Source organism: Hylobates moloch, unplaced genomic scaffold (genome assembly GCF_009828535.3).
Source record: "Hylobates moloch isolate HMO894 unplaced genomic scaffold, HMol_V3 SCAFFOLD_16, whole genome shotgun sequence".
Taxonomy (NCBI): Eukaryota; Metazoa; Chordata; class Mammalia; order Primates; family Hylobatidae; genus Hylobates; species Hylobates moloch.
The window spans coordinates 40,346,351-40,371,275 of record NW_026652291.1 but is presented as its reverse complement, the minus strand read 5'-3'; the positions used below and the strand labels follow the sequence as shown (position 1 = coordinate 40,371,275).

The window sequence follows — 24,925 nt, the reverse complement described above, 5'->3', positions numbered from 1 at the left end:
AGGCGCAAATTACGTACAAGGTACTAGGCAGATACTGTGCGGAAACGAAATGTATTAGTCACGGCTTCTTTGCCCCAAAGCTTACTTACTACCTAGTTGAGGAGATAAATATGTCTATACACAGACAAATCACAGGGCAGTGCTGACAAGCATAACCTGACTAGCAGAGATTAGAGACACCATGGGAAAGATGGCTTCTGGCTGGGGTGATTACCTACTGTGTGCCAGGCACTGGCCTTGGTTCTGCATGTGTGCATGCAACGTGCTCCTATCTGAAATGGTGAGCCCTGTGTTAGACCAAGGTGGCATTTGGAATAGCACAGACAAGATGGGATGGGGGAAAAGCAAGATGCGTTTCTTTAGTTAAGTCAGTCAGCTTATGTAGAAGGAATGAGAGTTCCTAGCCTAGCGATGGATACTTCAGACACTGTTTCCCATTTCTACAAAGGGGCCTTATTAGGGTTTAATTATTAGGTGACAAAATGGGGTGGAAAAAAGGAGCACATAATTAGAAGGGACTAATTAAAATACCTTCCTCTCTAGATACTGGAGATGGAATGAAAAATGATTAGTATTGATGAGAGGTGGTAGAGTGGTGAGGAAGAATTTGGGAATTAGAGGACAGAGGAGTGCTCTACATGCTTGTCATTAATGGGTTCTGTGGCTGCAGACACATTTCTCACCTTGCCTATTCCTCATCTGACTAGAAATTCTCTAAGACCCTATCTAGCCCTCCAAAGTCTACCCTTTCCATCACTGACGTAATTGCTATGCATATTTACATCCTTCTTTTTAAATTTGCCTATGTAAAAGCTATTTTTTCAACTAACAGTTCCCAGAAGGCAACATTAGCTCTTAACTACCCATGTGCATCTGGGACAAGGGAAAAAATGCACAATCTCTGAATCCAGAGAGCACTTGCAAATGTTCAATGATAACTTTTAACGAATGACCAGACTGAGTAACAGCCTTTTTGCTACCAGTTTCTCCTTCAAATATTTATACATGAAACCAGGGAATTAGGATCAAGAAGTGAAAAGTGAGCAGTAAGCACAGCAAAACAAGCCAGAAGAGAGAAAAAGATCTGTGAGGGATGGCAGTTTCCATTTCAGGGTAGTTTTTGGATGAAGATAAAATTCATAGATGTTCAGAACATAGTGTCTTGGGAACAACAGGAGTCCAAAGAAGGCTGGATTGGTTTAAACTCAGAACGAGGCCTTCAGAATGCTAAGCACAGCCCTTCCTCCATCCTCAGCTGAAAGCAGAAGTGCCCCAGGTCACTCAGGGTGCCCTGATCCCTCAGCAAGTCCAAAAGAATGGTTCAGAGTTAACTTTATTTTACTCTTCCCAGGATACCCAACAAGAATTAAGATCCAACAAGAAAAAAATTTAAAGCACAAAATATAGAAATATCCCAAATTTGCATGTGCATGTAGTCCAGAGAAGAAAAAGCAAAAAGCTGAAGCTAAAAATGCTAGACTCACCTGCAATCCTCCCCTCCCATCTTTCCACTCCATACAAGATCATGTGGCCAAACACAGCACGAAGGTGGGGGCAGGGCCTTCCTTGTCTTTATGAGTTTATAATATATGACCAGTAAACATGAAGCCAGCAAGAAACCCTGGGATTTATGGCATGGACTATGGAATAACCCTGGGCTTTCAGTTTCTGTTTTCTGAAAATTGCTCTAAGTCAGCTGAGTCAACTGCCTATCTTCATGTGAGTGTGACTGATCAGATAGAACTTGGTAAGTCAACGTGTCCACAGGGCAAGTGCTGCCTTGGGTACTCAGTAAAAACCTGAATATTTTTTTCCTGATAGTTTTTATAATTAGCAGAATCATAATTTTGATTCTGTCTTTGTGAACAGAAATGGCTCTTTAAATGGCTTGGATGGAGCCCTGAGACAGGGTGGATGGTGGCTGAAGGGACTGAAGAGGTAGCCAGGCCTCCCATGTAGCCATGTGAGTAAACACAAAGGGCTCAGCAGGCCTCTCTCTCACCTCTGGGAGCCACATAAAAGGATGCTGGGCAGCCTTGCCAGATCTTGCTCCAAAGCCATGGCTGCACACAGCAACACAAATGATGATGATGATGGGGGTGGTAACAATGGCAGCGCTAACACTTACTGAGTACTTACTAAGCGTCAGGCATCCTCACACAACCTTCTGATGTTTTCCCTATTTTATAAATGAGGAAACTGAGACACACAGCTGTAATTTACCCAATGTTATATAAACTAATAGGAAGTTGAGTCAGGATTTGAATCCAAGCCTTCAGGACACTCATATTTTGGGAACACAGGGGAAGCTATGGAACTAATTTAAAAAGCTCAATAGAATTGCAGGGACAGTGTTGTCATGGAGGGGAAAGTTGGAGGAGGAAAAGGACTATGAAAGTCACCTGATTTGCCTACAAGGACATCAATGGAAGACCCTAGTGAAGGTGGTTTTCTTGGAGGAGTGACAGCCAAAGCCCAATGGTAAATTGTCTCTGCACGGGTAACAGGCGTAGGAATTGAGTTGCAAGTGAGGCAATGATGAAGACTAGTCTTCAGAATTTGGTTGAAAAGTTAAGAAGTAGGCCAGGTGCAGTGGCTCATACCTGTAATCCCAGCACCCTGGGAGGCTGACGTGGGAGGATCACTAGGGCTCAGGTGCTGGGGACCAGCCTAGAAAACACAGCAAGACACTTGGGCTCTATAAAAAAATCAAAAGATTAGCTGGGCATGGTGGTACACGAATGTGCTCTCAGCTATTTGGGAGGCAGAGGTGGGAGAATCTCTTGACCCCATGGGGCTGAAGCTGCAGTGAGACATGCTTGTGCCAACACACTCCAGCCTGAAAAACAGAGTGAGACCCTGCATAAAAAAAAAAAAAAAAAAAGTGAAAAATGGTAGTTTGTAATAGCAGTATAGCAGGAATGAAGGAAGATTATTTTTCTTTCTATTTTAAAGGCAGGTGAGAACTAAACAGGTTTCTAGCAGAAACACATTGAGAGGAAAAGCCTCAAGATGCAAGCTAGCGTGAGAGAACTGACCTAACCGTCTGGTCTGGAGGGCGGAAGTGGAAGGTTATATGGGGGATGTGAGCTTCCCACAGTATTGCTGGCTTCATTACCTCTTGGCAGCCCAGAAGGATAAAAGCAAAATGAACAACGTAGAAGACCCAGGGTGTGGCAGAGGGTCTGCCAGGTTCCTGTCCCTCCTACTGTTCATGCTGCAGCTACGTGTCCATTTGCATTCCCTCCCAAGGCAGTAAGCAGACAGAGGGAAGGCCAACCCTCTCAAGCAGAGGCACTCAATGTCAGACCTCTGCTTTTGAACAGCATCCACCCACCCCACACATCATGGTAAGAACTGACTACATATGTCACAAAAGGCCTCAATCCCAAAAGACTTGGATTCTAAATAGAACCGTTTAAGGCCCCAAATGACTACTGAAGTTGTTAGCATTGATGCTTCAGATGAAGTCCAAGGTTATTAAATCTCATTTAAGGCAATGGTTCTCAAAAATTTTCAATGTAAGGCAAGAGTTCCAAACATTTCTGGAGTTATAAATTTTATCACAGTAACTTGGATTTCTCTAAAAATTCAAGTTGTTTTAGAAAGTGGGTGGGGAGAGGTGAGGAAAAGAATAGTAGTGCTAGATTGTTAACATTAGGAACACCACTGCCCTTCCCTAGGGTCCCAATGCTGATGTGAGAAACAATAATCTTAACTCTGCTAAACACTTTTCCTCTTCAGTGCCAAAAACAGATGCCGGTGGGCTGATGTTACAGCTGTCTTGTTTCCCTAAGAACCAAAATGCCATATCTGGAGGGATGAAAAAAGAGGTACTGCTGGACTCAACAACTCACATCTGTTTTATTTTGTACTAGTTATTTTAGAGAAAATGAAATCATTTATTTTCTGAAACGTGTGTAAGCTTTTACACATACGAAGGTAAGGGGAGGGCCCAGGGCTAAACTGGTGTACGTTTCCATGTGAATAAGCCATCTTTTGAAAACCAAAATGAAAGAACATGCACAATAAATTTGGATCCACATTAAACTAGTTCATTCAAAAATGGAACCCCATCAATGCCAGCAAAGGAGGCTGGAAGGTTGTAAGGCCAGAGTCAGCACAGACCCGTGGCTCCTTGAAAGCTTCCTGCTGCCAGGGCCTCCCCAGCCACAGGACCATTTTGCTGATTACCAGGGAAAGGCAGAGCTATCAGCCCTCAAGCAGCTTAATTAAAGCCAGGAGTAAGACATTTGTGTAAGGAGTCAAAACAATCATTTTTTAAATCTTGCATTCTTTTTTCTTGTGCACTTAGTAGCTTGAAATGAAGGTGTGGCATTTCTGCATCAAACTTTGATGATGAAGGACAAGAGTACACAATTTCCAAAAGAGGAAACAGAGCTAGTAAATAAACATGTGGAAAAGCAGTTAATTTCACAAGTAATAAATAGAACACAAAATTACTAACTTTTGTTTACTGAATTAGTTACCCTCTTCCAAAAAAAAAAAATTCCAGTGATAATGAAACTGGTACTCTCAAAACACTACCAAAAGACTGCTCTTTAGAATTTGCTTGAAAAAAAGAAAGAAATGGAAGAAAGAGGACATAAAAACAATCCTCTTGGAAAGCATTTTGGCAACACATGGAAAAAGGTCAGATGCTCACACCCCTCAACTCAGAAATCCAACTTCTTGGAATCTATGGAAATGGCTACATATACAGAGATGTCCATATTATAATTATAAATTTTAAACTTTAAAAACTGAATACAACCCCAATTGCCCAAAAGGAACATGCCTAATGACTAAACATGAGCACACTGTATGACCTGGGGAAAAAATATATGATGTAAAAGCAGCAAGCTATAAATAGTACTTTTCCTGTTGGAAGCATGTAGATGAAGAGACCAGGAAGGAATACACAAATTGATAACACTATATTTCCTTGTTTCTTAGACTCCATCAATAAATCCATGGATTGAACAATAGCAGCTTTTGGGGAGAAAAAAAAGGAGGCAGGTTTCTTTTCACATCCACTTTAAGATGATGTCTAATTTTGGTCACATTAAATGGGGCAGGGGGGGTACGGAGAGTCTATTTTTGGATTATACTATCTGATCTGATAGTCACTAGCCACATGTGGCTAATAAACACTTGAAATGTGAGTACTCTGAATTGAGATGTGCTGTTAAGTTGAATTTTAAGACTTGGTGAATGAATAATTTTAAATATATTGATTACATGTTGAGATCATAGTTATTTTTGAATATTAGGCTAAATAAATTATATTATTCAAATTTTCACCTGTTTAACTTTTTAATTGGCTCTACTTGAAAATTTAATTGTATTTAAGTTATATTTAAAATGCATTTGTGACTCATGCTAAATTTCTGTTGGGCAGCATTCGTCATAGCCAAAGGGAAGGCTGTAGTTGTGTTAGAGGAAAGAGGGATTCATGTTTTTTCTTCTTCCCATTTTTCTAAAGTTTTTGCATTTTGTTGGAGAAAAAAAAAAAATGCTAAAGGCAAGGCCTAGTAATCAATCTCTATCCTTCCGAATCTCAAGATGCGAAAAATGTTAGAGGTGAAGAGCTCTCTAGTACTCTTGGGGGAGTGAGACCTCTCCCATTCTGTATGACAGTCTCCCATAAGGAATAATTAGATTTCTGCCCTACAGGAGCATACCATTTAGTTAGGTGATAAGATAATCACAGAAATTAGGGAGACTGAGAAGAGGTCCCACAAAAGGCCACAGAGGTTCAAGGGAGAGTTCTAAGGGTGGGGCAGTATTTGATATTGGCCTCTAAGGCAAGGAGCTGGAGACTGAGGGAAGGGGGGAACTCAGGCAGGAAATAGAGGACAGACTGCAGGTAGGCCTTGTGAGCAGGGCTCATCAGTATGGAACCCCCAAGTCACCTGGGCAGTGTGGCTGGGGTTGGACCTTAAGAAAAGCAAAGAACTCAGATAAGCTGAGAATGAAATTCCTGGGCAAACAGAAGAGGGGTTGATATGGTTTGGCTGTGTCCCTACCCAAATCTCACCTTGAATTTAACTCCTACAATTCCCATGTGTCGTGGGAGGAACCTAGTGAGTGGTAATTGAATCATGGGGGTTGGTCTTTCCCATGTTATTCTTGTGACAGTGAATAAGTTTCGTGAGAGCTGATGGTTTTAAAAACAGCAGTTTCCCTGCACAAGCTCTCTTAGCCTGCTGCCATCCATGTAAAACGTGACTTGCTTCTCCTTGCCTTCCACCATGATTGTGAGGCCTCCCCAGCCATATGCAACTGTAAGTCATTAAACCTCTTTCTTTTGTAAATTGCCCAGTCTCAGTTATGTCTTTATCAGCAGCATGAAAATGGACTAAATGCAGTAAATTGGTACCAGTAGTGTAGGGCACTGCTAAAAAGATACCTGAAAATGTGGAAGCAACTTTGGAACTAGGTAACAGGCAGAGGTTGGAACAATCTGAAGGGCTCAGAAGAAGACAGAAAAATGTGGGAAAGTTTCAAACGTCCTAAGGACTTGTTGAATGGCTTTGCCCAAAATGCTGATAATGATATGGGCAATAAAGTCCAGGCTGAGGTGGTCTCAGATGGAGATGAGGAACTTGTTGAGAAGTAGAGCAAAGGTGACTCCTGTTATGTTTCAGTAAAGAGACTGGCAGCATTTTGCCCCTACCCTAGAGATTTGTGGAACTTTGAACTTCACAGAGATGATTTAGGGTATCTGGAGGAAGAAATTTCTAAGCAGCAAAGCATTCAAGAGGTGACTTGGGTGCTGTAAAAGACATTCAGTTTTATAAGAGAAGCAGAGCATAAAAGTTCAGAAAATTTGTAGCCTGACCATGTGATAGAAAAGAAAATCCCATTTCCTGAGAAGAAATTCAAGCTGGCTGCACAGATTTGCATAAGTAATGAGGAGCCGAATGTTAATCCCCAAGACAATGGGGAAAATGTCTCCAGGGCATGTCAGAGATCTTCACAGCAGCTGTTCCCATATCAGGCCCAGAGGCCTAGGAGGAAAAACTGGTCTTGTGGGCTCGGCCCAGGGTCCACATGTTGTATGCAGCCTAGGGACTTGGTGCCCTGCATCCTGGCCACTCCAGTCGTGGCCGAAAGGGCCCAATGCAGAGCTCAGGTTGTGGCTTCAGAGGGTGCAAACCCCAACCCTTGGCAGCTTCCACATGGTATTGAGCCTGGGAGTGCACAGAAGTCAAGAATTGGGGTTTGGGAACCTCTGCCTAGATTTCAGAGGATGGAGTATGGAAACACCTGTGTGTCCAGGAGGAAGTTTGCTTAAAGGACAGGGCCCTCATGGAAGACCTCTGCTAGGGCAGTGCAGACAGGAAATGTGGGGTCAGAGCCCCCACACAGAGTCTCTACTGGGGCACTCTCTAGTGGAGCTGTGAGAAGAGTGCCACCATCCTGCAGACCCCAGAATGGTAGATCCACTGACAGCTTGCACTGTGCACCTGGAAAAGCTGCAGACACTCAATGCCAGCCTGTGAAAGCAGCCAGGAAGGAGGCTGTACCTTGCAAAGCCACAAGGGTAGAGCTATGCAAGACCAAGGGAACCCACCTCTTCTATCAGCATGACCTCTATGTGAGACATGGAGTCAAAGGAGATCATTATAGGGTTTTTAGATTTGACTGCCCTGCTGGATTTTGGACTTGCATGAGGCCTGTAGCCCCCTTTTTTGACCAATTTCTCCCATTTGGAATGGCTGTATTTATCCGATGCCTGTACCCCCATTCTATCTAGGAAGTAACTAACTTGCTTTTGATTTTACAGGCTCATAGGCAGAAAGGACTTGTCTTGTCCCAGATGAGACTTTGCACTGTGGACTTCTAAGTTAATACTGAAATGAGTTAAGACTTTCGGGGACTGTTGACAAGGCACGATTGGTTTTGAAATGTGAGGACATGAGATTTGGGAGGGGCCAGGAGCGGAATAACATAGTTTGGTTGTGTCTCCACCCAAATCTCATCTTGAATTGTAACTCCCATAATTCCCATGTGTCGTGGAAGGAACTCGGTGGGAGGTAATTGAATCACAGGGACAGGTCTTTCCCATGCTGTTCTCATGATAGTGAATGAGTCTTGCAAGATCTGATGGTTTTAAAAACAGGAGCTTCCCTGCACAAGCTCTCTCTCTTTGCCTGCTGCCATCCATGTAAGACATGACTTGTTCCTCCTTGCCTTCCGCCATGATTGTGAGGCTTCCTTCCAGCCATGTGAACTGTAAGTCCACTAAACCTCCTTCTTTTGTAAATTGCCCAATCTCAGGTATGTCTTTATCAGTAGCATGAAAACAGACTAATACAAGGGTGTACAGTACCTGGAAGGTTAATGTTAGGAAGGAGGCGAAAAAGCAGGTAGGCAAGCTGGGTACCTTATTTACAGAACACGGAATACCAGTCCTTACCTAAATGGGCAATGAAAAGCCCTTGGAGGTTTTCAGCAGCACGCAAATAATTTATAAGAAATTAAATGCATTTATAATTGCTGAGCCTGGAGCCTAAGGGAGACTTGGGCAACTATGGGCAACAATTTAAGATGTAGAAACTTTAAAAAGATAATTGCCCAAGTTGGAGTCTGGCTAGCTAACATAACCTTAATGAGTAATGAGGAGAAGCGGATAGGGCTGTAGTTTACATTTCATTTAAAAGACAATCCCTCCAGTGGCTCAGATATGCTATAGACATAGGTTACCGAATGAACTGTCAGCCTTAAAAGCATCAACAGGAATGAGCCATCTCCCAAAATAATGTGGCCAGGTTGATGGGGGATTCCTCCCCTCAGTTAATAAATATTCACTATGCTCCCTACTATGTGCAGGCACTGAGGGAAGAAATATAACCAAAAGGAGACATTCTCCCTGCCTTCATGGTACTTATTGTAGTGTAGTGCCAGCAGACAGTCACTGAATAATCACACAAATATATGTAAAACCACACATATTAAGTATAATATATAAATGTGTGTACATAAAAGTATAAATGCTATGAGAGCCTTTATCCTTAAGAATCATGTTCCCTGCCATAAGGGAACTATTAGTATTTGGTTTCAACATCTACCTGTTAAGAAAACTAGATTTTAATGGAAATGAAACTGAGATTAACTCAATGTAAAGCTCTTATCTGATGCTCAGCATGTTATCTCATTATTGTTAATTGTTAGATGTAATCCTCTTTCCCAACAAGAGGGCAAGACCCTCAAGGGTAGACACCATCTATTATGTCTTTTAACCTCTACAGCACTCACAAAGTCTCACTTATATAGTTGAGCACATAATGTTGACTGTTGCTGTTTTCTTTACTGGCTGAGCAAGCCTGCTGTTTCCTCTGGCTCTCTCTCTCCACCACAATTTACTGAGAACCTACTATGTGCCAGAATCTGTGATAGGAACTGACAGAGGCAATGCCCTCAAATTCTCACCTCAAAATCAAGAAATTCTGTTTTTCTTTACTTTCATTTGAAGTTATATTCTCTCTCTTCAACACAGCTCTCCCCATAAGGGAGAAATGCAGAGCTCAACTGCCTGAGAGAGCAATGAGTTTGATAACAACAGGCACTGAGGGAGAGACTTAAAAGATGAGAAATTACTATAAACCACTGTAGAGCTACAAATGGCAATGATGAAAACAACCTACTGCTAAAGCCATCCATGATAAAGAGACAGTGTGATTGGTTATAATCATTCTGGCTCAGGTACTGGGGCTTATGAGATGGAGGACAGAATTATACTCCCATGTAAAGGCTGGCTATCAGGTCTTGCCCCCCAACATAAATACGGGGAGCTTAGTGCCAGTGAACCATTGTGTAACACTCCCTAGTACCCAAGCAAGGACACTTAAATAATACTTTCTGTAAAAGTAACATCTCTGTAAAAAAAAAAAAAGGGAGGGGCCCATAGTTGATCTTGCCCTTACTCCATTACTCTGGTTGGCTGGCTGATGGTTCCAATTCCATCCTATTGTTCCCAGTGGAACAACAGTGGAATTCCATGTACAGTTGAGAAACTGCAAGGAACACAAAAGACGCAAACAACAGAGTTCAAGGGTCTACTTGCTAACTCTGAGACCTATGGCAAAACCCAAATGAACCACCAACTGTAATGGTCTATTTTCTTGGGCTCAGAGCAACTATGTGAACTCAGAAGGAAATTATAGGCTTTAAATGATCCTTAATACCCTGCATTTCAGTGTTACCTACATACGCCACCTCAGAGGATAGCATTTCTGTAGTAGCCGTGGTATGACATGCTGCCAAGATTAATAGGCCTATCCAGGGGAAGCTCCCAGGACAATGACAAGATACAAGTATTTAAGCAAGATTTCTTTAAAATATCCTTAAACTGCTTACCCATATGGTACTGGAAAAAAGATGGAACTTGGCAACTGGCAATCTTGAGCTCTAGCCCCTGTCCTGCTACAGATGGGATAGTGATCTTGAGCCTGTTAACAACACTGACAGGAGCAACAGCAGTAATAACTGTCAAATAACAGTACCACACCTTATACAACTGCTGTGTGGATTTAATTTTACATTGCAATACAATGTCAATTATTACTGATTTTTTTCCTCAAGAAAAAGATAATTCTTATTTATTTATTTTTTTTTGAGACAGGGTCTCATTCTATCACCCAGGCTGGAGTGGTGCCATCACAGTTCACTGCAGCCTGGACCTCTCAAACTCAAGTGATCCTCCCACCACAGCCTCCCAAGTAGCCTGGACTACAGGTAAGCACCACCACGCCCGACTAATTTTTGCATTTTTTGTAGAGATGCAGTTTTGCCATGTTGCTTAGGTTGGTCTCAAACGCCTGGGTTCAAGCGATCCAACTGCCTGTCTCCCAAAGTGCTGGTATTACAGGCATCAGCCACCATGCCCAGCCAACCATTTTTAAAAATGTTTAATTTATAGCAGAAATACAGAAAACAAAGGGTAAATAAGAGTTTGGGTCCCACATTTAAAGCTTTCTTTCTTTTTTACACAAGTATCCCCCATTATTGTTTAGGATCCAATTCAATTAACATATTGCTTTCTCTTTAAAAAACAAAAGGCTTAGGACACATATGACAGATAATCCAAATGCTAAGGGAGAAGTCAGCTGAATCATAAAGATGCTTAAGTCAAAGGAGACTGGAACATAGAGAGACCCAAATCAAAGGCTTTCCCTTTAAGAATCTAAGTTTCCCAAAACTCACATGGTAAAATAATCATCTCATGATTATTTACATAATGTCATAACCTTAATTACCACAATCTAAGAATGAGCCTATTTCCTTTGGTTCAAATACCACACTTAAAAAAAACGCCAGGTTTAGTGAGAACTCATAAGTCTGAGGGACCAAAATATTGTTAGACTCATGGCACCTATGAAACAGCACTGGCAGCTCGCTTTTTAAAGAGGAAGAAGTTGAGAGCTTAGACATTTCCTTCATTCACTGTCAGTAGGACATATTTGGATTATAACACAGGATAGGAGGATTCTGAAATTAGAATGGTATCTTATAAACTCTCAAATCTTATAAATTCTTTAATGTGAAACCATCACCATGAGTCCCAAATAAATTGACTGGCTCTAGAATCTGGTTCCCCTGGACCACTCCTCTCTCCCGGTCCTGCTACTTTTCTGCCGGCATCTCCTGCCACCATCCCTTCACTCATTCCACTCTAGCCTCTTTGTTTTCCCTGCCTGGCCCAGGAATGCTTACAGGTTCCTGTCTCAGTGCTACCACACTTGCCTTCCCTCTGCCTGGAATGCTCATTACCAGACAGACGCACTATTCTTTGCTTCACTTTGTTCAAAGCTTTGCTAAAATGTCACCTTGCCAGCAACACTCTTCTTCTCTGCCATAATTAAAATTGCAACTCTTCTTCCCTGTTTTTCTCATTGGTACTTACCTGACATAATACATATATTTTAAATTCTTACTTCATTTTTTAATCATTTCCTCATCAGAGCAAGAGCTCCTGTTATTGTCTGTTTTGTTTACTGCTGTATTCCCAGTATCTAGGATAGTGCCTGGCATGTAGTAGACCCTCAGTAAGTATGTGTTGAACGGCATGAATGAATAAATAAATGAGCCACAACAAATGACAAACTATTCCATTTGTAAGACTACCAAATTCAAACCTTTAACTTCCTTGAAGAAAGAAAGGAGAAAATAGCATTTAGAATAATGTAATTATAAGGAGTTAAGGAAGAATGTTATGGCATTGTAAAATAGGCTGGATAAGGAAAAGGTATAGCTGTGATCCTATGACCCACCTCTCCCAATGTATTCAAACTTAAGAATGCCTAAGAATCATCTGACTGCTTGTTATAAATACAGATTCCTAGGCTTCCCTCCAGAAAGGCTGATTCAGTAGTGAATCTGATGTGGGTGGTCCGCAACTCACCCCTTGAGAAACATTGCCCCAGTGCCACTCCTGGTTAGATGTGAGACTTAGGAGAAGGCAGCTCTTGTCCATATAGTTTACCAAAGCAATTTTAATTGATACTATGGTACAGGAATAAGCACCAACTGTCAACAGGTCAAAGAAGCCTAAGAGATAATCTTTGGCATGTGTTTACTTTGACTAAAGGGGTGAGTCTGTCTCTAGTCATAAAGATTTCCGTGGTACTTAGTGTTGTACCCAGGAAGGTTGTTATTCCAGGTAAGTACCTTGGTTTAAGGTCATTAAATCAAGTCCACACTAAGTAGGCTTAACCCATGGCAAATTCTGGTTTTGCAATACCAGGTATGCACATGGCCTGTTTTGTTCTTTATAAAGGTCAGACCTTCTCCATGTTTCCGCCACATGGAATGCCACACCTTAGATAAAGTATAGAGGCTATAACTTACCAGAGTGACAATATAAAAAATGAAAGCATAAGGGTTCCAAATTTGATCTTGGATAACCAAACAAATCCAGGACCCCCACCACAGAACTAAATCAAAGTGCACCCAAAAGCAAAGATTATTCTTAACAGAATAGTTCCTTCTTTATAAAACACTGGATCACTAAAGCAAAAACATAGGTCCCCTGCCCAGCTTGCCAGTTATTCCAATGAATTGCTGCAGACAACTACACTCTCTGTCAAGGATGGAACTAGACGTGCAGATGTCTTCTCCAAATTCCAGGGAGTGACCCTAACCCATAGGCTTTTACTCAAAGCTTCTAATTTTGTTTTTCAAATGTAGAAACAGCTGGTGCCTAGCCCTCCAGGGAAAACGCTAGGTTCCAGAAGGGAGTGGGGAAGAATGGTTATTTTTTTCTATTTCACATGAACATGTCTCTTCACTCAAGTCTTTTGTCCCACAGCTTAAAATGCTCTTTATACACCTTGGAAATAACAATTATTGGGGCTAGAAAATCAATGGTGCCCAGGTTGTTTTTCACATACATTACATACATTTCTGCAAGTGCTCATTTACAATAAGTATTAACTTTGAACCATAGGAAAGAAATTCTCATGGAGGTCTAGGGTATTAATGACCTCTGGAATCTTTACTGTTATCCCAAACGAACTCTGGGCCACTCTTTAGACTATAGTGTATAGTTATAATTTCTAGAATTTATTACAAATAATATAGATTTTGAAAGATAACTCCTACCGTTATCTCACAAATAGCTCCATTATATCTGACATATTTTGTTAAGGATAAACTGGAGTAGGTAAGGTGTGCAGTGATCCTCCAAACAGTAAAAAAATAAGGCAACCATGCTACCTGAATATCTCTGACTACATTTCCTTCCCAATAGGTGAGTGCTCTGCTAAGCTCCACAACAAGTTCCAAGCTAGTAGTGGCCAGCTACTCAGCCTTCTCAGGAAACTCACCTTCTCTCCTTGGAGTGATGGGACTGAGTCCCGCAAACTGTGAAAGCTGTCTTTGATGTGGTCCCTACGTTTTCGTTCCAGTGCATTATGATGAGCCCGTTTGTCAGCCTAGAAAAATGGGAGAAAGAACACATTAGGAATGTCACTCCTTTTGCTTGGTACAAGGTGGGTGGGGTACAGCCTGGAAGTACACGCTGTCAGCACTGTCCCTGGCGAGTGGCCTGGGAAGGATTTCTCGAGGTGGGCAGTTAGGAGTCTCCAGAATTAGGCTCTGCTAAAGGGGGAGAAAGGGGTGAGCAACGCTTGCGACAGGAACATCCAAAGTAGCTCGATGCATCCAGCTCATGCATAAGTAAAATAAAAGTTATTCGGGGGGACAAAGTGTGACTCTGCTGTAACATCAGTGGTCCCCCCCCAACTTGCTTATGTGACAGAAGAGCCACCAGTCTGTGGTTGGGAAGTGACTAGAGAAAGCTCCAGTGGCCCCTTCTTAAGATGTGATCACCTCCACTGTAAGAGATTCCCCAGATGGGCGTCCAGGGGAAGAAAGAGTTAAGTCACTGGTGCTTCTTTAATGTGAAACCATCACCGTGAGTCCCAAGCCCACTAAAAGGCACTAGTTTAAGACCTTCTCACCAAATCATACAATAGAAACTAAAACCTCTATAAAACCTAGATGCATGAATCTGAGATCATTATGACAGAGCTGATAAGATGACAACTGAATTCTGAGTTCTTGTTTTTTAAAAGTAGATCCAAGGTGCTATCCTGCCAAGGGCTTCCTTGCACACAGGCAGTGCCAGACAGGCAGTTCTTAGAGGACACAACTTCTGACACCACATACTCAGAATAAATTCCCTCAGGTACCTGTGGCAGGTCAGGCTAATTTGGCAGTATCTAAATATCCAAGTCAAAGTCTTAGCCTGCTTGGAATCACAAAGAACAGTCAACTGGAGATGGACCAAAACTGCCAACACCAAGTCAGGAATGGCAAAATGCTCTGGCTTCAGGCAGAAGAGACAGCGCTGGAGAGCATGGTAAGAGCACTTCAGCAGGTCCCCATGAGAGGGGTCTCCCCTCCAAATGGAACACAAACAACCCAAAGCAAGAAGAACTTCATCGCACCTACACTCTAGGAATTATGGAAATTATGCTCTGAACATTCACCTTGAATGCACAAGGTTGCACTGAGCTAACCTAGAGAGCCAGTCGGTACATGGGAAGTTCAGGTAGCTTAAATCTATACACACAGAGGGCCAGAAATTCAAAAAATGGAACAAGAGTAAATAACTTGGCTTAGCACAAGAATAATGCTGCCTCACATGAATCCTTCTACTAGAGAAGATGTACAGACAAAAATCTATCAAGAGTTGTGAGAATGAAAGGACTTGAAATTCTCCTGTTATTTAATCCTAAAAGTCCTAGTCATTACAGAGGAAGAGGAGGCTGGGAGCACCTGTGGTCATCTGAGTTACTTCCTGGTCTCTTAAACATAATACCTCACCTACAGCTCTGTTGAAATGGACATGTGGTTCCCATGACAACCATGGTTCTCCATAGCATATCTCTCTTTTGGGGGCAGATGCCTGGAGCACTGCTAAAGTTGTCCTAATCTTGTTAAGTCTGGATTCACTGTAAAATGAATGTTTACTGAACTATAGTGACATATGAAATATTATGGAGAAGCTGAGAGGACAGTCAAGTTTGGAACACCACGTAACCTGAGGCTAGAGGTAGGTACTCTGTATCATACAACTTTAGAGCAAAATTATAGATGCCTTCTAACAGTAGCATGAAATAGCGCGACAGAATTAAACCTATTTAAGTATCTAGTCCTTTTGAACTTACTGTTGTTCCCTCTGATCATCTACATAAAGATAAGTTAGGCTGGGACTATACCTAAGGAGCCTAAAGGCCAAGAGACAACATTTGGCATGTGTCTGCCGCTCCTGTTTGCTATATACTACCTAAGGTGGTTTATTTACATGCAAATTAATTGCCCATCTTTGGTCTCCAGAGCAGCCCAAGATACTCCTGTCTACTAAATCACCCTGATTCTTGGCCCTCCTCCCAGCTGAGAGCTGTGCACCAGAATTACCCACAATCCCTCTTGTTGATACAAATAAAATTCTAATTGTCTGTTTTCTTTCTGGGAGAGCCCTGCAAATCTCAAACGGCTAGAATGAAGTTGCACTTGGTTTCACGTGGCCCTGCACTAAAGAGGTGGAGCTAAGTATAATCTAATACCAAAATCATCCCCACAATACACTACCCCCTCCCATTCACTGAGCTCTGAAAGGACTCAAATGGACAAGTCTCTCGGTTAGAGGATTGTAAGTGAACTTGGCTGTAGATCATGAGCAGAAATCTTGGCTTCTCATCTGGGGAGCCAGCCAAGTTTGAGAAGTTGGCTCAACAAGGAAAGGCAGCAGTTCACTGCCTAGTAGAAAGCCTGGGCTGGGGACTGTTGTTCTCAAAGTAGTGGATGGAATTTCTGTAGTGGTTCCAGGCCCAATTTAACTAGCAGAAGAGTGGAATCTTAGACCAATCCCTGCTGCCATGTCCATCCCTGAGCTACTAGTGGAGTCAATTTTAAATTTCTCAGAGATAATGGCAAGGATGTATTTTTCTCTTCCCCAAGCTCGATTTGAAAGAGCAAGTTAAAAACATGCAGAACTAACAAGCCTAATTCCAGGCAACTCTGAATTAAATGTTTTCACTAATGTTTTGAAAGAGCACACGAAAAAGAGAAAAACCTTTACACAAGGCTGAGAATTCTCTGTGGGAAACATTTCCAAACCACAGATCCACCCAGACCGATAACACTGCCCGCGCCTCATCCCCACCCCCATTGGAGGACTAGTTTGCAGGCTTTATCACTGCCTTGTTAACTGTCTTTGTTTGCTGGCAACCCTTTTTGAGAGGGCCAAGATTTCAGAGTTGAAGAAGAAAAACTGGGTGAAGACTCCCAGTGTAAGGCATCTAATATCCACCCACAAATGCAAAACTGGTTTTAAAAAACAGGGCCAAACAATTGTCTTGAACAAATAAAACTCTACTCAGATGAGCCTGTACTGAGAATGATGTTCAATAATGAAAACGAATGGTATGGAAAGCCCCCTTGTGGAATTAATTTGGCCCTATTCTAGGAGACCACAGAGGTATTCTTGGACTGTACAGCAGGCTCCCAAATATCTCCCCTACACATCCTATGGGAACAGTGGCTCGATGCTGCCCATTCTTCTAGTACGCTGGATTTGTACATCTGGATGTCTGCCAGAAAACCCTTCCTCCAGGGCATCCCTAACAGAAATACTAAGGGGCTATGCAGTGGTCCACAGATGCTCAACAGAAACTCCCGCACCAAATCACTTCCAGCTTTGACATCTCTGCCAAAGTTTTTATTCAGCCTCTCAGTTATATTTCTACCCAACTTTCCACACTGGTAGCCAGAATAAAAATCTTCACCTACAATTTGTCCATCTTTGACACTACCAAGCACTTGTATCTTAAGTGTTGTTAGATGTTGAAGGCAAACATTATTTTGTTAGCCAAGAAGTTGCTACGTTGGCAAGAAGTCATCTAGGCTAAGGAGGTCTGTTCAAAATTGAGGGAAATCTCTTAAAATTATTTTCTTCCAACTTACTGCACAGAGACTGCATCTTTGTTCAAGGCATCACATCAGTCAGTAATCTTATTTCCTCCAAGTTCTAGGCAAATAGCATGGGGAAATAAATGCTTCATTATTCCAGGATGCACAAGGTTCTCCAGAACAATGCCATGTCTTGCAGGCTACCTGACAGCTAACCCCACCTATAAGGGGAATCATCTCAATTCTAATACAGAAAATTCTCAGCATATAGTGAATTAGTTGCCCACTAAATATTTACTACCTTTACAAAATGTGAAGGTTGTATTTTAGAGGGAAGCTTGTGTTGCTTATGATTCTTAACAAGCTATTCTTTAATTGAGACTAAGGACACGAGAATACACAGACCCAAAAATCTCATCTGAAAAGATCTATTTCTTACTTCTGATAGATAAGAACAAGACAGGATAAAGCTCAATTTCTGAGCAACTTAAAATACTCATTTAATCAAACCAAAAATTATAACATAAAATAATGGGCAGGTAGGATGGGATAAACTCACCAAGCTCCCTAAGAGAAAGACATGGATTGCAATTTTCCAATACCTGTCCTGCTTGTAGCTGATTGCCTGGTATACATTTCCAACATTATCTAATGTATGTATTTGTTTTCAAACTTTTTTCTTTTGGTGCCTAAAAGAACTGGCAAATGCTATAATCCAAACAAGGCCTCATACTATAGCCATTTCAGAGAAGGATGCCTTGGTCAGGAAATTTTAATTAAAAACTAAGCTGAATTCTTTGACCAACTATTTCACCATTACTGGCATCTTAGAAAAATTCTTTTAGACATAAGAGCAACTTTTACTCTAACACAGGCACATTTAGGAACTAACTCTGGCATTTCTGTTATCACTGTCAACACTCTAAGCAGAGAAAAAGTACATGCATTGTGCAGCACTTTTGCCATGCAACTGACTGCAGGTAAAACAGACAGTAGTTTCCTGAGTGAATTCCAATCTCGGAGGCTACCAAGATCGTTCTCTTCTGAATATTCCTAAAGAAGCAAAGAGCTCTGAGAAGTTAAAAATATTTCATACCAGAAAGGTCCAGAAGTGGAATTGCACAAATCTGTTTTCAAACCCCTAACAGGTATACTGCAACTGCAACTCACTCAGGTGCCATCAAGGATGGTCACTGGAAAAAACCTTGCATTTCCTGACCAACACACTAACCCATATATTTCTTGTACACTTTCACTCTTTGCTAAAGAAATTTCCCAAACAGAAATAAAGCAAAAGGAAGCCCTTGCAATATAATATACCTGTCCCAGAAATTTATCTTTAAAATGCAACCTCTTCCCTCCAAAATATAATAAAAATAACATCAGTGGGATTTTGCAATGTATTCAATTTAGTAATAAGAACACTCTTTGGGGTTACTTCCTTTAATAAAGCTTACTGGTCATTGGAGAAGCTGTTTTCCGTTTGTACTGAAGCAATAGAAAAAAATATTTGCCCAATCAGTTTCACTTTCTGTTAGAGTTAGCCTAACTTCCTAACTCTGTTCTCAGTATGTTACATTTCTCATGTAGTAAGGCCTAGATATTGTAGTGACACTATAAAACATACATGAACGTTTTTATATTAGGATCCACAGAACCTTTTTCAAATAACTTTTTCAACTTCTTCTGTAGTCCTAAATACCTAAGTATTTGGTTGTTCACAGTCCACATCTTTTTTTAAACCTTTTTTCTAAGGCAAAACTTAAGAATAGCTCCCTCTTAAATTTTAAATATATTTATTATCTATATTAAATATAGAGAAGTAAGCAGATGCATTCACAGAGGGGAAAAAATGGAATCCTTTTTACCCTACACAGTCACAATAGTTGTTTGATATACTACAAAATTTGTCTATAACACATCTGCTTTTTCTCTCCATGCTGTTGTAATTACATTGTGCAGAGTAATACTTAGAAATCTCAACAAATAGATGTGTTAAATTAAAAACAAAGTGTCAAACCAACTTCCCTTGCCTACCCCCCAAAATCAAAAGGAAAAATCCTAGGCACCTTAATAGCAAACTAAAAACATCTAGACAAAACAATGAGATTAGCATTCCAGGAAAGCAGAAATATTGTAATAATTTAATAAACAAATTTACATCAACAATCATATGGATGAAAATTTTGAAAAGCAGAAAGCTTTCAAGAACTGTGAGCCAAAATTTCACCAAAAAAAAAAAAAAAAAAACACAACTTTCTCTTACTGGGAAGTCAGTATAATTTCAATTCAAAGGATAATTCTGCAAAGGAAGGCTAAACGATCCTTACCCTCCAACTCTGATCAAGACCTGGCACAGATTTTACAACTGGAGACTTGCAGGGAAAAAAAAAAGTTTTCAACAGACTAGGCCCCAAACATGAAGGATAAAAGTAAATGAGAAAAAGGAATTCGATTTTCAAATATATGCATAAGTATATGAGAATACTTCAAGAATAAATAAAACAAATTATCTTTAATGACTATTACCCAGGGATAATTTTTAAGACTTCTGGAACAACTACAACCCCGGATTTTATGGAAATATCAGCTCTCAATAAATAAGTTTTCTTAATGCCTATCTGCTTAGACAACCTGCACAATCTTTGCTTGCTCTAATGAAGAGCAGGTATAACTGAGATGGCTTGCCTTTATCCTGTGGTTATCAAGTTCTTATACGAGAGGTATCAAAGTGACATCCTGCAAATTCTAACAAGCCCCCAAACAGTTGTTCCACACATCATTTTAAAAATCAGAAAAATAACATAAAGTTTTAGATTTCTAATCTTTCTTAAAAAATAGGAAGATCTGCTGCGCGCAGTGGCTCAGGCCTGTAATCCCAGCACTTTGGGAGGCCAAGGCCGGCAGATCACGAGGTCAAGAGATCAGACCAGCCTGGCCAATATGGTGAAACCCCATCTCTATTAAAAATACAAAAATTAGCTGGGTGTGGTGGCACGCGCCTGTAGTCCCAGCTATCTGGGAGGCTGAGGCAGGAGAATCGCTTGAACCCAGGAGGCGGAGGTTGCAGTGAGCCAAGATAGCACCATTGCAGTCCAGCCTGGCAACAGAGTGAGACTCTGTCTAAAAAATAAATAAATAAAATAAAATAAAAAATAGGAAGATCTAGCAATACTGACCCTTCACTCCTACGTAACAAACCACTGGAGTTCAGTAGTGCTGACTTTTTAGAAGAGGCACTGCTCTCCAGTACCCAAGCCCTCACCTCTTCCTTATTCTTTATGGCCCTTATGAGCATTTGAATTTTTTACCCCCATTCTATACACTTCTTACTGCTCCCAACTATCAAACATTAGACACTCTGATATACTTATTTCTCTTCCCCTCTCTGATTCTGTTTTATTCTGTGTATATTCTTTTTTTCTCTCTAATCTATTCATGAAACACCCATATTACTGTCTCAGACTCCAAAGACATGAAATTAGTGCTTATCTAAATCCACAGAACCATCTACTGAGAACATTAATATCAAAACACTAAGAAATTATTGATAACATTATATGGTCTCATCCATCACCTTTCAGCAAACCTGTCTCTGCAATGCCACTTTTCTTCAGCTATTTTTAAATTTTCTTTATACCTCCTTCAAATACACAGAATCAGACCATAATAACTTTATGTGACACTTTGATGATGCAACGTTTGACTCCTCCACATTTCCAATTTTTGCATTAGAATACCATGTTGTGCTAGATTCTACGGGTCTAGAGCAGTCACATGACTTGGTTAAAGGCGATTATTGCATGTGGCTTCAGCTTCACACAATTATACAGATATGGTTTAAAACCTACTTGTTCCTAAGTAAATCTTCTGACCACTTTGCCCTGAAATAATACTACCACAGACTTCAGAATGCTGCATTTCTCATTTCCACTTACATAGTGGCAGCTGGATCCCCTATCTGAAAACTACAGAACAATTCAATTCTTTGTATACAGCTCCTCTTACTCACCTAGAATCACTGAACTTATCACCTGAGAATCTAGAATGATGGGATTTGCAAACCCCCCACCCTCCAGAACCAGGCCCCACCTCATCTTAGTGGTTAACATTAGAGTTTACTACAATATTAAAAGTAATAGTACGATCTCTTTTTCTCTCTGACCCCAAAAAGGAATAGAACTGAACGGAAATAAAAATGAAATGGAGAGTAGGAGACGTACCGCAGATTGAAACCTCGGTTGCTCTTCCTGGAATAAGAGAGAAAAAAAAATAGAAAATATAGAAGTTATTTTTACACTTAACATTCAATAATAAGAAAGAAAATGCCGGCGGCAGAGGAAGCGGAGGGTGGGGAGTCAGCCCGACACCCCTTCCTCCCTCCCCACCCCTTGCCCCCACCCTTCCACCCTCGGCGGGATCCGGTAGCGGGGTAGAGGGGTCCCGAGCGCCGCCCCTCCTTCCGGGATCCGACCTGGGCCAGAGGGATCCCGAGCACTGTCTCCTCCCTGCAGACCCAGCTCGGGCATCTAGGCACCCCCAACCCCTCTCCGCCCTTCCTCGCCCCCCAGGATCCGCGGGTCACGGGAGGAGAGGATCGCAGTCCGAAGGGGCAGGTCCTGAACGCCGTCCCCTTCCCCTGGATCCGGACAATGGGATCCCGGGCGCCCCCCATCCTTGTCCCCCGGATCCTGAGCAGGGGAAGGTGGGAGCGGGAGGCCGCAGCACCCTCCCCCACGGGAGAAGGTGGGGGGTCCCAGAAGCCGCGTGTCTTCCCCCAACCTCCAGTCCCAGGAGGCCGCTCCGGCCAGGAGCCGGAGGGGAGCGAGCCGGGAACGCGACGGAGGCAGTCCTGGCCCCGAGGGGAAGACGAAGGAGGCGGCGGCAGCCCGGCCCCCTCCCGCCGTCGCCCCGCTGAGAGCCCTGGCCGCTGTCCCCGCCTGACAACCCGCACGGGAAGGAAGAAGCCCCAGGACTCACGTCGCTCTCCACCTCGATGTCATCGTTATCGCTCATTTCCTACGGCCCAGGCAGCGGCCACTGCAGCGGCGGCGGGGAGGGGAAGGGGTGAAGGGGAGGGGGAAGTCACCGACAACAACAAGCCGAGTCCCCCCCACACACACACTCACTCACTCACTCACTCGCTCTCTCACTCACACACACACACACAACACGGGCAAGAACCACCTCCTCACTGCAGCACCGGATCAACGGCGGCACGCACGCCCGGTCGGCCCCCGCCACGTGACCAGGCTCGCAGCGCTGGGGCAGCCGAGACTTGTAGTTCTTGTCCCTCTGACAGACGGCCCGGGTAGCTCCAGAAAAACTACAAATCCCTGAAGAAACCGCATCCAGGCGTCGCCAGTCCGGCTTGTTGACGGAGCCCAAGGCGCCTGCGCGTCCCGGGGAGTGGGGCGGGGAGAACCGCGGCGCGGCGCCTCCTGGGAGTCGTAGTCCGCAGACCGCGAGTTGTCAGGAGATTTTCCTCCCGAGGCGGCAGAGGAGGCTGCTGGGAAGACAGGACACGTGGAGGGAGCTGGAGCTCCTGGAGCCGGGCACCGTCTGCGCGCTGGACGCCGGGCCCAGGGGACTGGGTGGAGTCTCTGGGGGAGTAGCCGGCTGTCTAAATAATGCTGCCTCTCTTTGGTATGACTGGTTATACTTTGTCTTCTTGATACGGAGTGGTTCCGTTTTGCGCCTAGGGGCGTAACCCGCCCGGGAGGGAATCTGGCTGCGGCGGACCAGGGGGCGCGGCTCGGGATGCCCGCGCGAACCCTCGGGGGCTGGTGGGGAGGTGTCGGTGGCAGGTGTTCGTGGTGCTACCGGACAGGCAGAATGACCGACCTCGTCGGGTGACCGCTCCCAGCCGCGAGAATCCTGTATTCATTTATCCGGGAGTGACCGTCCTCGCTCCTAAGCTACTCACGTGAGGTTCCAGCGTTCACAGAACGCGAACCCTCAACCACTATGGACGTGGAAGTAAAAGCCCTTTCAGAGTTTGTTGTAGCCCAGGCAGTTTAGGCAATATCCCAGCTCAGAGTACCATAATTAAGATTGCAAAAAGGATCAATATGGGAAACTTTTGCAGTTCCCTGTCCAGTTAAAATCATATTTATATACTGTGGCATAAAGTGTAATCACATCCATTCCACCAATATTTATTGAACACCTAACATGTGCCACAAGGGGATGCCATAACGGATAAGACCAAAAGCATCCCTGCCTTCATGCAGCTCACAGCTGAGCAAGCAAGCGTGCCGGCCCTGCCGCCATTTTAAGAGTGTGCAACGAGTCCCATGGGAAGGAAGAAAACCATAAGAAAGACACTTTCCACCCTGAATCATACTACTCCTTTACATCTGGTCTCCAAAGTGAATGACATCTTGAGTTTTTCCCATGAGTTACTGATTCCCGGATGAATACCATATTATCCCTGACTTTTGAGTGTGGAAATTTGGGGATATGTCACACACAATTCTTGTGACATACATTCCTCAACGTGAGCATGTCATCCATGCTGAAAAGACAAATGTAAATGTGGTAATTTTTCCTTTAATATCTGTTGTATTTCTCTCTTTTTTTTTTTTTTTGAGACGGAGTCTTGCTTTGTCGCCCAGGCTAGAGTGCAGTGGCGGGATCTTGGCTCACTGCAACCTCCCTCTCCCGGATTCAAGCGATTCTCCTGCCTCACTCTCCCGAGTAGCTGGGATTACAGGCGCCCACCACCGCGCCCGGCTAATTTTTGTATTTTTAGTAGAGACAGGGTTTTACCAACTTGGCCAGGCTGGTCTCAAAACTCCTGACCTCGTGATACAACCGCCTCGGCCTCCCAAAGTGCTCAGGTGCTCACGCCTATAGCATGAGCCACCGTGCGCGGTCTAATATCTGTTGTATTTCTTATTCAGTGATCCAGTCCTACTGAAGTCTGCACATCTTTGCAAGTGAACTTACCTTTTCTACATGCTTTTGTCTCATAGTGTTCTTTTCCTGCTGGGTTGGGGAGACAGATATAAGCAGACCATTATGTGATAAGAGCTGATGGGCTATTGGGGAGACAGACGGCCACTTTTGAGCGAGTTAATTAACTGGATACTAGAAGTTAAAGCTAATTGATTATTACAACAAACAGTTGTTGGGTGCCTGCTATGAACAGAGCACTCTGGGGCAACCCCGGCTACAAGTTAAAATCATCCTAGGAGCTTAAAAAAATTCCCATCCCCAGGCCACACCCCAAACCAATTAAGCCAGAACCTCTGGAGGGGAGATCCAGACTGAAGGATTTTTTTTTTCCAGACTGAAGGAGTTTTTAAAGCTCTTCCGGTAATTCCAGTGTGCACCCAAGACTGAGAACCACAGCTATAGACGATGCCAGAATAAATAATATAGTTTCCCATTGAATTGTATGCTTTTAAAGAGTGAATTTTATGGTATGTCAATAATTATATTCCAATAAAACTGTTATAAAAGAAAAATAAGATAATCTTTACCGACGTGGAATTTA

The 24,925-nt window shown here is 42.8% G+C and overlaps 1 protein-coding gene and 1 long non-coding RNA gene across 8 annotated transcripts in view; one reads left to right on the top strand and one right to left on the bottom strand.

Annotated features, from left to right (window-relative positions):
• The window catches only part of MAX (MYC associated factor X), a 94,514-nt gene extending 71,862 nt beyond the window's left edge, over positions 1–22,652 (bottom strand). For 2 of the 7 annotated variants that reach the window (XM_032180001.3, XM_058429638.1), the window contains exons 1-2: positions 22,405–22,621; positions 13,833–13,940 (exon numbers count right to left, since the gene is read on the bottom strand). In XM_032180001.3, the coding sequence (XP_032035892.1) occupies positions 13,833–13,940; positions 22,405–22,440 (144 nt within the window). In that variant the 5' untranslated portion in view covers positions 22,441–22,621. Of the gene's footprint in view, positions 1–13,832; positions 13,941–21,647; positions 21,675–22,404 lie in introns of all 7 variants that reach the window. The other 5 variants (XM_032180004.2, XM_032180000.2, XM_058429637.1 and 2 more) reach the window with 5 other exon arrangements.
• On the top strand, positions 10,029–16,850 carry LOC131381513 (uncharacterized). The gene is made up of 3 exons (XR_009210309.1): positions 10,029–10,743; positions 13,757–15,565; positions 15,850–16,850. It is a non-coding gene; the product is annotated as an uncharacterized LOC131381513 (long non-coding RNA).
• Positions 22,653–24,925: the final 2,273 nt, after the last annotated feature.